This window comes from Saccopteryx leptura, chromosome 7, assembly GCF_036850995.1.
Source record: "Saccopteryx leptura isolate mSacLep1 chromosome 7, mSacLep1_pri_phased_curated, whole genome shotgun sequence".
NCBI lineage: Eukaryota > Metazoa > Chordata > Mammalia > Chiroptera > Emballonuridae > Saccopteryx > Saccopteryx leptura.
The window spans coordinates 100,858,130-100,870,707 of NC_089509.1; the positions used below are offsets into that span (position 1 = coordinate 100,858,130).

At 48.7% G+C, this 12,578-nt stretch overlaps 1 protein-coding gene across 1 annotated transcript in view; it reads right to left on the bottom strand.

The window, feature by feature from the left end:
- The window catches only part of MREG (melanoregulin), a 56,926-nt gene extending 45,429 nt beyond the window's left edge, over positions 1 to 11,497 (bottom strand). The window contains 1 exon segment of the mRNA XM_066345771.1: positions 11,128 to 11,497. Coding sequence (XP_066201868.1) covers positions 11,128 to 11,222 — 95 coding nt within the window. The 5' untranslated portion in view covers positions 11,223 to 11,497.
- Positions 11,498 to 12,578: the final 1,081 nt, after the last annotated feature.

Sequence of the window (12,578 nt, forward strand, 5' to 3'; positions counted from 1 at the left end):
GCTAACCATTTTTGAAATGCTGGTTGGGGTGAGAGAGAACACGGTGTGGGCTCGGGAGACAGTGGTGGGCATGGAGGGTGGATTCCAGCAGCATCCAAGAAGGGGAAGTGGCGCCCGGTGACTGGCGGTGGCAGCAGAGGTGCAGGGGAGGAAGCCTCGGCTGACCTGCGATGCCTGCCGGACATTCAGAGAGAGGTCACGATCCGGGGTGAAGAGCAAGGGCAGGGCTGGAGCTCTGGACTGGGGGGAAATGCACATGCATTTCCATGGCCATGGAAGCCATGGGATGGGAGGGGAGGGGTGAGGAAAACCCTCAGGGGATTAGTGAGCCCTAAGGAGCCAGGGTGGGAGGGAGCTGGAGAGAGCAGGTGAGAGCCATGGAAAGAGACCGCAGGGAAAATGAGGAATAGGCACTGGAGAGGTGTCCATAGAACGAAAGGCACCGACTCCAGTTTCTTTTGGTTTAACCAGATTTCGCAGCGATGACAGCCTCCCAGGGCGCTGTACAGATTGGGGCGGGGGGGGGGCTTTACAGCAGGGCTTCTGCTTCCCCCCCCTCCCGTTACACAACCCTCTGGTGTCACAAGGTGGGTGGCACTGACCACTCTGCAGACTGGGAGGAGCCGGTGGAGCTGCTGACTTCTCCCGGGCCAGGCAGCCGGCTGACGTCCTCCCAGCATGAGTCCCTGAGGGGGCAACTCCGAGCAGCCACGTCATAAGACTCGATAGCCCAATGCTGTGACGGGGAGGCACCCACATGACAGCCACGCCGTGAAGCGCCACCCTGCCCGAACTGGCAAAGTCGTCTGGGGCTTCTCCTCCAGGCATCCAGACCCCGGTGACCAGCTCTCACCAGGGGCTGTGACCACGGCTGCTAACGCCATGTACCCCTCAGGCCGTGAAATCCTAGTTCTTTCCTGAAAGCAGTTCTTATTTTTCCCTAAATTCACTTTATTTGTAGAAAGGCTTGTCTTTTCAACACGCTGATACGCTCTTTGAGGGCAGGGCTGTGTCCATTATTTCCTTTACACCCCACATCGCCCAGAGCATCGGGCAAAGGCTGCTTAGAACAGAGCAAACTGAGCCGGGACCCCGATCAGCTAAACAGAATCCCAGGTTTAACATGCTGCTACCCCTTTTTAAAGGTTTGTCCTAAAGCAGGAGGTGTCACAATTAGCCAGTAACATTTGACCACGCATAATCTAGCTACTTTTTGTTTACTAACCCACAATTTCTTTGTGTTGGAAGACTATGAGAACTGTCTCCCTGACCAGTTTCCCCACCCAATCTCTCTCTCTCTCTCTCCCCACCCGTGTCTCTAACACACACACACACACACACACACACACACACACACACACACACAAACAGGCATGACTCCAGCCGGTGGGAAAACACCAGCCACTTCTTTAATCTGCAAACTCGAATAAAGCTCGTAGAAGGTCACCACGGGTCTGTTTAGAGGTGCTCACGTCTGCAGACATCTAGCTCTGTCCTAATTAGGAGCCGCGCTCCCCGGCGTCCCATGAGCCTGAGACTCTGCCGAGTCCCTGACACCCAGGAGACAAGTCTAAGTAGGAAGGAGAACCACGGCCTCTGTCTCTGGGTGAGCAAGAACTCTCCCCACTGCTGGCTGCCGGGGCCCAGCCTGCTCCCCTCTGCAGTCTCCCTTCACCTCCACCTCATTCCCTCCACGTTCTTACTCCTTAGAGGTACAAGGCAGGTGTCTTTGGGGCATAGAAAAGGTCGCTCCTATCGCTAAATAAATCATTAAAGCAATCATTTGATCAAAGCCCCGGTCAAGATGAAAGTGAATGAGGCATGAGCCCATTCAGCAGGGCCTGGCAAAGCGGGCCAGGCTCACGGGCTCCTGGGTTGTGCACACTGGCACCCACGTCCCTGATCCTCCCCCCTGCACCACCACCCAGTCAAGGCAGCGTCCCTCTGCTTTAAAACTTTAAACCCCTCGCGCGGTGAGAGAGGAACAAAGAGAAGCCTAAAATAAGCAATCCACTGGAGAAGCAGCTTGGGAACCTCTGGAGTCTGTGGAAGATGCCAGAACCTGTATAAAGAGATTCAGTGCAAAGGTCCTGAGGTCTGGGCGTAGAAGCCAGGGCAGGAGAAAAGGAGGGAAGGAAGGGGACAAGAATCAGGAGCTTTCTTTCTCGCCCTCCCCTGCATAATGATCACCAAAAGGTGCTGAAGAAAGTGAGAGCAGCTGTTTTGCCCCTGGCCACCATCTGCTGACGATAAATATTTTATTAACCTCAGGCATTTAAGAGGTGGCCCTGATGTTACATTAGAAGCAGAAGCTGCTTTTACTCTCCAAAGGGTAGGATGAGACAAGTCTCAGATTGCACGCCCAATCCTAATCCCACCTGGGGGCACAAGACCATTACATCGCTGAGGAGTCTTGGCTTTCAATATGCCCTAGAGCTAAGAGGGAGACAGGAGGCTGAGGCCGTGGGTCAGCGGCCACGGGTGCAAGACTGAAGCCCTCTAAACAGTGCAGAGAGAAAACTTCCAGTTAACAAAGACCACAGCGAGAAACCGAGAAACCGACCTACCTCAAGGCTGCTGGGTGCCCCCTACCACCACCACCTAAGGCCTCTTGGTCTGAGTCCCCACTGGGAACTGACCTGCCTTCTGGGCCCCTGGCTTCCAGATGTTTCCCTTCCTCCCTATGGAAACCTGCTGGTGGAGGAGCAGGTGAACCTAAGATCCTTGCTCTCTCCTCCTTTTCCTCCCTCACTCCTTTCTTTCCTTCTTTCCTTCCTCCCATTCTTCCTCCCTCCCTCCCTTTCTTTCTTCCTTCCTTGCTTCCAAAACAGGCACCTTGGATCCCTGCAGTTACCTAGTCAGTACACTGTTTAAACATGATTTAACCCCAAATTCAACTCCTGTCCCATGGATTCGTGGAGCTTTCTGAGCATCCAGCCGCCTGGCTCCTGACCTCCTGCAGCTCAGAGGTCTGACCTCCGTCCGGCCAGGAAGGAAGGCCCCGGAACCTCTGGCCCCGCCCTTCGAAGTGCCCATGCCCTGCGTGCCTCCACCCCACGCTGAAACGGAGCCCTGTGCGATCCTGTTTCATGCATCGCTTTAAGTGCTTTAAAAGGCTGGGATGGTCCTGACAAGAACCCATGAAGCAGGCAGAGGAAGCGTTCGTTTTTATTTCTTCCGCTGGGGCTCAGAAACGTCAGACTCGGTGCGAGGTCCTTTCTCTGCCTCTACGCACTCCTGTCATTTCATCCGGTCTCATGGCTTTAACTACCACCTTCATGAGGAAGACTCCTGAATCAGTGCCTGTATCTCCACCGCAGATCTCTCGGTCCAATCCCAGAGTCCTGTATCTGCCTGCCTCCTCCCCACATCCACGTGAATGTCTGACAGCTCAAGTTCAACCACAGTCAAAGCCAAGCACCTGATCTTCCCACCAAACCTCCCACCGCCAGTCTCCCCTCTCCCACTCAGAGGATGGGACCCCATCCTTCAGACTGCTCGTACAAAAACCCTTCAAGTCATCCCTGGCTCTCTCATCCCCTACATCAAACCCCACTGATGATACATTTTATTATTATTATTTTATTGAAGGGGGGGGGAGCAGGAAGCTTCAACTCCCATACGTGCCTTGACCAGGCAAGCCCAGGGTTTTGAACTGGCGACCTCAGAGTTCCAGGTCAACGCTTTATCCACTGCGCCACCACCAGAGTTCCAGGTCAACGCTTTCTCCACTGCGCCACCACAGGTCAGGCCCTGACGATACATTTTAAATCCCCACCTCTACCACTAGCACCGGAGCCAGGGCGTCTGCGTCCTGCATAAGAACTCCTGCCATAGTTTTTCGCACTGATCTACCTCCTTCCACCATTGCCTCCGCCCATTCTATTCTCAACACAATAGCCCAAGTGATTCTTTTAGTATGCAAATCAGATTACATCACCCCTCCCTCTAAACTAAATAAACCCTCCAGGGGCTCCCATCTGATTTAAGAGCATAAACCAAGGTCCTACTGGGTCTCTAAGGCCCCACAGGACACCTCAGCCGTTCTGGCCTCTCTGCTGCTCCCCGCACCACAGCCAGACGGCCATCTCAGGCCTGACCTGTGGTGGCGCAGTGGATAAAGCGTCGACCTGGAAATGCTGAGGTCACCGGTTCAAAACCCTGGGCTTGCCTGGTCAAGGCACATATGGGAGTTGATGCTTCTAGCTCCTCCCCCCCTTCTCTGTCTCTCCCTTTCCTCTCTAAAATGAATAAATAAAAAATTTAACAAATAACAGACGGCCATCTCAGGCCCTCACACTGACTGGTCCCTCTACCTGTAACATTTTCCCGCGGACATCCACACGCCTCACTCCCTCCCCCGCTGTCACATCTCTGTTGAAACATCACCTCTTCGATGATGCCTACCCTAATCAATATATTTAAAATAAATAAATAAAATATAATTACAAGCATGATCCCCTGCCTCTGTTCTGTCTTTGCCTACACATTTGTGTATCTTCTGATTTACTTATTATGCACATTCTTGGGGGGCGGATCTCCTCATTAGAATAAAAGCCCCACGCGGACAGGATCTGTATCCGTTTTTGCTCAGTGATGTATCTCGAGTGCCTGGAGCAGGCCCTGGCGCTTGCGTAGATGCTGCATAAGTATCTGCTGAATGAACAAACTGCTGCTTCCCCAGGTCACATGGCTCTGAAGGGTAGAAATGAGGCTGGAATCCCTGTCTCCAGACTCATAGACAAACTCTCAACATTTGAGCTGTTCAAATTTATGAAGGCGGGGCTGGCTCTCAGTCTTGTAGGAGGAAGCAGACAACCAGCACATAGTTTATGTCAGGTGGTAATCAGGGCTCTGAAGGAACACGTGGTGAATAAGGGACCGAGAAAAGGGGTGGGGCTGTTTTAAAGAGTGTGGTCGGGGGAAGAACTTTCTCACAAAATGACTTCGAACAGAGACCTGAATAAATAAAATGAGGGAGTTACCCATACAGGTAAGTAGAAAAAGAACATTCCAGGCAGGGAGGGCAGGAAGTGCAAAGGCCCTGAGACAGGTATATGCTGCGTATATCTGAGGACCCAGGAGGCCAAGATGGCTGAAAAATGAACACCTTCCCCTTATGTGCTGACTTTAAAATCTAAACCATGCGGAATAGCCACAAACTGAAAACCATCCAGATGTCCACCAACAGTAGAAGAGTAAACAAAACGAAATATACTGTGAAGCAACGAGAGCCACACACTCAGCTCCCCACGGCAACTTGGATGGATCCCACAAAGAACACACGCAGTTTGATCCCACTTACGTCAGTTTTAAAAGCAGGCAAAACTGAAGTACCTATTTAAGGTGCACGCATGGGTGGTGAAGCTATAAAGAAAAGCAAGAGAAGGACTTCCACACTGGTCTAGATCCAGTCGGAGGTGGGAACGTGATGCTGGTAACGGCTACGTCTTGCCCTGGGTGGCGGTCCGGGACTACTCACATTATAGTTGTTCTTTACACTGCACATACTTTCGTATGTTTTTAGTCTCTAATATCACATGTACCAACACAAATTTTTTTAAACTAAGGGGAATAAAAGTGAGAAGCAATTCAGTAAACTCTTATCAAAGGTCGGGCAGTACAGGGGCTCATTAGCTACACACTGTCTCACCAACCACTTTCTTAAAAAAAAACAAAACACAAGGCCCTGGCTGGTTGGCTCAGTGGTAGAGCGTCGGCCTGGCGTGCGGGAGTCCCGGGTTAGATTCCCGGCCAGGGCACACAGGAGAGGCGCCCATCTGCTTCTCCACCCCTCCCCCTCTCCTTCCTCTCTGTCTCTCTCTTCCCCTCCCGCAGCCAAGGCTCCATTGGAGCAAAAGATGGCCCGGGCGCTGGGGATGGCTCCTTGGCCTCTGCCCCAGGCGCTAGAGCGGCTCTGGTCGCTACAGAGCGATGCCCCGGATGGGCAGAGCATCGCCCCCTGGTGGGCATGCCGGGTGGATCCCAGTCGGGCACATGCGGGAGTCTGTCTGACTGCCTCCCCGTTTCCAGCTTCAGAAAAATACAAAAAAAAAAAAAAAACCCACAAAAGAATAGAGTGCAAAGTATGGAATTGGCACAAAACAAATATTTCTTTACCATATTAAAAAGGACTTCAGCTTGCTAACAGAATAAACCGGTAGTAGTCAACCTGGTCCCTACTGCCCACTAGTGAGCGTTCCAGCTTTCATGGTGGGCGGTAGCAGAGCAACCAAAGTATAAATAAAAAGGTAGATTTAACTATAGTAAGTTGTTTTATAAAGATTTATTCTGCCAAACTTAGCAAAAATCCAACATAAAGTATTTGGTAAGTAATTATTATTATATGCTTTAACTCGCTGTAACTCTGCTTTATAAATTTTATAAAGTAAAGTTACTTCCCTACTTTATAAATCACCATTACTGTGGAACTGGTGGGCGGTTAGAAAACTTTACTACTAACAGAGATACAAAAGTGGGCGGTAGGTATAAAAAGGTTGACTACCCCTGGAATAAACTGTTTTACCCAACATTTTTGCAGAATTTACTTTTTAAACAAAAGTGTAGTGGTAAGATCACCTCAAGATATCCAGAGAATAAAAGGTTGCCAGAAACCGGAGTCACGTGATGTGCGAGAGAGCAAAATTTCACGTTCTCAGGAACTTCCAAGGTTACTAAGACTGACTAATGCAAGTTGCAGAAGGGGAAAAAGGATACAGTAGGTTGCCTAGGAAGAAACCTTTGAAAGTCATCCTTTTATGAATTCTGAGTGGCTGATGTCTTGCTAAATAAAGCACTTATCTCGAACTCATTGGACCTGAGGCCCTGTTCTGGGAACAGCACCCATAACCCTCTCCTCTCTCTCCTCTGTCCTTCAAGAAGGTAAAAATACAGTGGAATGGATTCCTCGAAGAGCCAGGAGCTCCTTCCTGCAGCAGGAGTCGTCTGTGCCTGCCTCCGCAGCCCCTTCCTGTGAATCCCCGCCCGGCCCAGGGCTGCAGGCTTGGTAAACTGCAGCTTCTGCAGGCGGCCGTGGTGACTCATGTCAGCTCGGGGAACCCAGCAGTATATTACAGGGAAAAGAGTCAGGCCATCTGGGCTCTGGCCTGAGCTATTGCACCAACACTAACACATTAGCCAACTTTTTTTTCAAAGCCCTTCCAAGGGCAGAAGACAATCTGATCCGCTCAGACACCGTGAAATAGAAAACTCCACACATGTAAGAGATTATTGTCTATTCTGCAGTTGGTGGTGCTGGTTCTCCTTTAAGTGCCTTAAATCCATCGCCCTTCTTTCCCCCTGGCACCTGGTTTTACCAGCATAATCCAGAAAAGTGGGGCCCGTGTTTCTGAACCCCCAGCGGTCACGATCCAGAACAAGTCTCGGACTTCAAACCCAATGTCTAGCAAAGCCCCATAAGCAGCGAGTCAACGCCTCCCTTCATACTCGGACAGAGGCTGCTGCTGCTCTTTCTATGGCTCTGAACTAGAACAGGGTTCGAATCCCAGTTCCGCCCTCTGTCTCAAGAGGAGACAGAGACATAATTACTGTCTGGCCTCGTTACTCCCAGATTCTATCTTTGCAGACTAGCCCACTCACTGAAATGTCTCTGGAATCCCCAAAGCAGCGCTCCCGCTGTTTTTCCCGCGTTCCCTGGAGGTTCACAAGGCTCCGCTCTGCTTCCTTGTTTCAGCCTTCATGCGGGGAAACAAGCGTCCTTCGGGTGGTCTAGTTAGTGCCACATTATTTTGCGTTTCTGTGCTGTTTGTTGGTGAGTTTGATGTTTAAAATCAGGCCGAACATAGTGCTGAAGTGGTACCATACGTGGTTAGATAAACTTCATCAGGCCTGAGTTATAGTACTGCTGGCAGCAAGTTCAACGTCAATGAACCAACAATATATATTAAGTGTCTTTAAGCAGAAACACACTTAAAACAAGGTGTGTATTGTTCAGTTGACGAATTGGCTGCCAGGAACATAACCCTGGATTTTCCCCTTGGAGCAACAGTTCAATATTCCTTAATTCAGAATTTGCGGTAACTAATAGAACATAACTACTCTGAATAACAAGAATCGATTATACCTCGTAGGGTTACGGCAAGGATTTAATTAATAGATATAATGCACTCATGACAGTGCCCAGTATACAGAAGCACTCAGTACAATGAAGGCTCAGGAGAGAGAGGGCAGGGAAGGCGCATGTCCCTACATCGGTCTCCCACCCTCTTCTGCATGCTGGACGCAGTACAACTCGCACGGAACCACTTCTTTATGGTCAGGGAAATTCAATTCTGGTGCCCACACTCATAGGCCCGATCAGTTCCTTCTCAGAACGGCTCCTCTCTGTGGACATGAAATCATCATCAAGAGCAAACTAAGGTTTTCTTCTTTCCCTAGTGAAAATTCCAGGAGCTGAGAAAAAATAGAGCATTGATGTTCTGTGCTGTGCTCACTGCCCACCTGAACCTGCATAATTTTATTAACTAATGACACCCCAACAAATTCAATTAAAAAAATATTTCAAACCAGCTGCTTTGAAAAACATTCTGGCAGTGCCTCAAAAACTTAAATGTGGAATTACTCTATGACCCAGCAATTTCACTTCTAGGTATACAATCAAAAGATCAAAAACATCTGTCCACAAAAAAAACATGGACACAAACATTCAAAGCAGCATTATTTATAAGGACCAAAAAGTAGAAACCATCCAAATGCCCCCAATAATTGCTGAATGGATAAATAAAATGCAATATATCCAGACAATAAAATATTATTCAAATATAAAAAGGGAGTGACACACACCACAACATGGCAAAATCTCAAAACATGCGCAGTGAAAGAAGCTAGATGCAAAAAAGTCCACATTTTGAATAATTCCATTTATGTAAAATGTCCAGAACAGGCCAATCTATGCAGACAGAAAGGGCAGTGGCTGTCTGGGGAGCAGAGGGGCAGGCAGAGGAGGTCAGCAGGTGACCGCTCAGGGGGACGGTTTCTTTCTGAAGTGACCCAAATGTTCTGCATGAGATAGTAGTAACGACAGGCAAGCTTTGTTAATACTAACAGCACCGAATTTCACACTTAAAAAATAAAGTAAACATAAAATATTTGAAACTAGACCTTCTGATGACTTGGGTAGTAAAGAATATGAAGGTATCCAGAAATACAAGTACCACTGCTCCACAAGTACATCAATAAGCTACTTTCCCCGAATATTGTTACACTGAAATGATGCCAGAATGACACGAAACCACAAAAAGACCAGTCCATTCATATCCTCATGATCAGAATAACAAAAATAATGAATACCTAAAATTTTCTGAGTGTTCACTAGGTGTCAAACACTCTATAAGCTCTTTACATGGATGAGCTCATTTCATTTTTCACTACAGCCCTTTGATGATACATGCTAATATCATCCCCATTTTACAGATGAGGAAATCAAGGCACAAATAAAGTTCATAATTCGTGTCAGGTCACCTAATCAGATTTAACCTCAGGTAATATGATTCATGAGCACTATGCTATTCTACCCCAACTGACTTTGTCTTTTTTAAATCACTTGCAAAATTCACTGACTTCCATGTAAGTTAAGGCAGGAGAGAGCAGAGATCTTAAAACAACCAAAACTATTGAATCAAATAGCAAGCCCGGACAAAAAGTAGAAAGGCCCAAGGCTCCGAGAGTGAGACCAAGCTGAGGGCTGCATTTCATGTTACTGTGAACATTCACAAGTTGAGCATGCAACGCAAGCATGCACTTCTAGGTTTCACCCACTACATTTAAGAATGGGGTAGATTCCTGGGTTTCTCCCTGTCCACAATAATCTAATAATCTAAGTGAATGCCCCATCACAAGCGCAAACAAAAATATTATGTATTACTGTTTACATATATGAAACAACATAACATTTATGTTTACATACATGGGTGCTCACTAAACCGCCAGGGGACATACATGTTTACACATTATACATGGGTGCTCACTAAACCGCGAGGGGCAGATGGTGAATTCTAAATCCTAACTCACAGGAGAGAGAGAGGAGAGAGATTAATAAGGGCAAAGGAATCAAAGAAGACTGCTTGAGGGGGCCTTGAGGACTGGCATTTACGAAGGGGCAGGAAGGATAAAGGTCACTTCTTGAGGCAAGTTCGGAGAGAACAAAAAAGTTGGATTGTTCCTCGAGCCTCAAGGATGCCTGCCCGATTAAATCAGGGAGTGTACAATGTTCGACGTACTGGAAAAGAAGAGTGGACAAGCAAGAAAGGGTTATGTAAAGTATCGAAAGTCAAGGAGTGTTTGGACTTGATGGAGTAAGAAAAGATAAATCGTGCTTTAAAAAAAAACAACTGTGAACCCTTTATCCTAAAAAACACCAGCTTCAATATCTGTTTACCTAATCCCGGAATTCCACCCTGTATACTTTTTCCTAATTTCACTTTAAACATTGTTTCTCTCACATCTACCCCAAGACATGGCCTCCTGGAACCTTCATTTCAGCAGAGTGAAAACATGATTGCTTAACATTGCAGCTCTGAAGGAAACTGTGCTGTAAGCTCCCTTCCCAAAGCCATTTAGCACATTGCTAATGTGCATTACATTTTCTCACACTTAGCCTATACTGAATCAACAACATCCTATGAGAAAATACACATTTTTAAATATAAAATAATATTTCCTTGTGTCACTGAAATTGTCTTCTTTTGATAATAAAATTGAATGACAAAATATTCAGCTTTCTTCCTGGGTGAAACAGAAACTCGCAGTTGCCCACTGCACTGAAATAGACCCATCAAATACAAAGTCAGGGGCAGCTGTATAAAATATTTCATCGGACCCCTATGAGAACTTCTTTCCACGCTTCCCTGCCCGGCAACTGCACCCGAATTCTTGGCACTTTCCACAGGCACCACCTGAGTGTCAGGTGCCTCTGAGGATTTGTGCTTTAGGGCGAAAATCTTATCCAAGGAACAGAAAGGGGAGGGATCAAGGTACTTGGGTCGTGCCCCAGTGTGACCTTAGAGCGAGCCCACCGCCCCAACCCAGACAAGCACGCACGCATGCCCCCTCCGCGACGCGGGGCTCCGGCCAGGTGACCCCCAGATCGCGGCCAGGGCGCGCACCCACCTGACCAGGGGCTCCTTCTCGGGCACGGCCAGCTCCCCTAGGCACTTGCACGGGCAGCAGCAGCACACGGTCCTCAGCCAGTCCCTCAGCCCCATGGAGAGCGAGCTGCCCCGCGGGCGCCGGGAGACTCCGAGAAAGCCGCGGGGGCGAGCGGGCGCGGCAGGGGCGCGGCCACGGGGTCGGCATCCAGGTGCGGGGACAGTTGTGGCCCCGGCGTCGCGGGCCGGTCAGTGCGCATCACGCCGCAGCCCGGGACGCGGGCGAGGCCGGAGGCGCCTCCACGGCCCAGGGTGTGTAGGGCCGTGCGCTTTCTTCCACTTGGGTTTTGTTTGGGGCGCGTGTTTTGCTGGGGCTTTTTTTTCTCTTGTAATTCCCCGGGCGCTCATTGGGGCGCATGCGTCCCCGAGACGCGCCGCTGCTGCCCTCTAAGGGGGAAGCCGGGACTCCAGCCGGACCGTAGGATCCGAGGACGGCCGCGCTGACCCGCTCGGGAGGGGGAGAGCCCTCGGGTCAGAGCGCGAGGCTGGCCTGAACCTGGTCACACGTTTCATTGACGTCGCTCCCTGAGGAAATGCAAGGTCCTGCTTCCCAACCCCAAGCCTTGAAAGCAGAGTGGAGAGCATTTTTAACATGTCAGCCCCACATAGAGTAAAAGTTAGCAGAAGAGTACGAATTGGCGCATTATCGAGGTGTCTTTTTTCTTTAGTACTATATTTAACTTGGTATTTTTAAAAAATTGTTTTCAAGCTTCCCAGTTTTTGAATAACCCCCTCAAGGAAGACAACTGCTATCAGTTTTTTTGCGATGTTCCAAAGCCATTTATATATGTATTTATGTATGTATTCATGTATATATAAAATACATATTTATTCATGCTTGTATAAACTGGTAAGTGTGCATACACAAACCCCCCTCCTTTTTTACTCAAGCAAATAATTATTGCGCATCTGTTATCCGCCAGGCACGTTCGAGGCTCTGGGGTTGACAGCCGTGAACAGAAAAAACGTTTGCTTCCACTTTCTTGAGTTAAAACAAGCACATACTTAAGTGTGTTAGAACGCAATGCATGCTATAGAGCAAGATATGTCAGGAAAGGGATTAAAAGTGCCAGGGAAACGTGTGTGTGTGTGTGTGTGTGTGTGTGTGTGTGTACTGAGGGGAGAGGTGGCGCCTGCAATTTTAAATGACGTAGCCAGGAAAGGCCTCCTGTTCCCGCCACACTTAAGCAAAGACTTGAAGGAGATGAGAAAAATAACCCCAATATCAGGGTGAAGTGCATTTCAGGGAGACCGAAGACCATGTGCAAAACCCCAGAGGGGAGAGAATAAACCATAGGACGCCTGAGAAACAGCATGATTCCGGAAGGAAGAGTAATAGGGACTGTGGAATGTGGGACCTTGTGGGACTTTGTAAGGACTCTGGATTTTGCTCCATGTGAGCTGAGTAACACT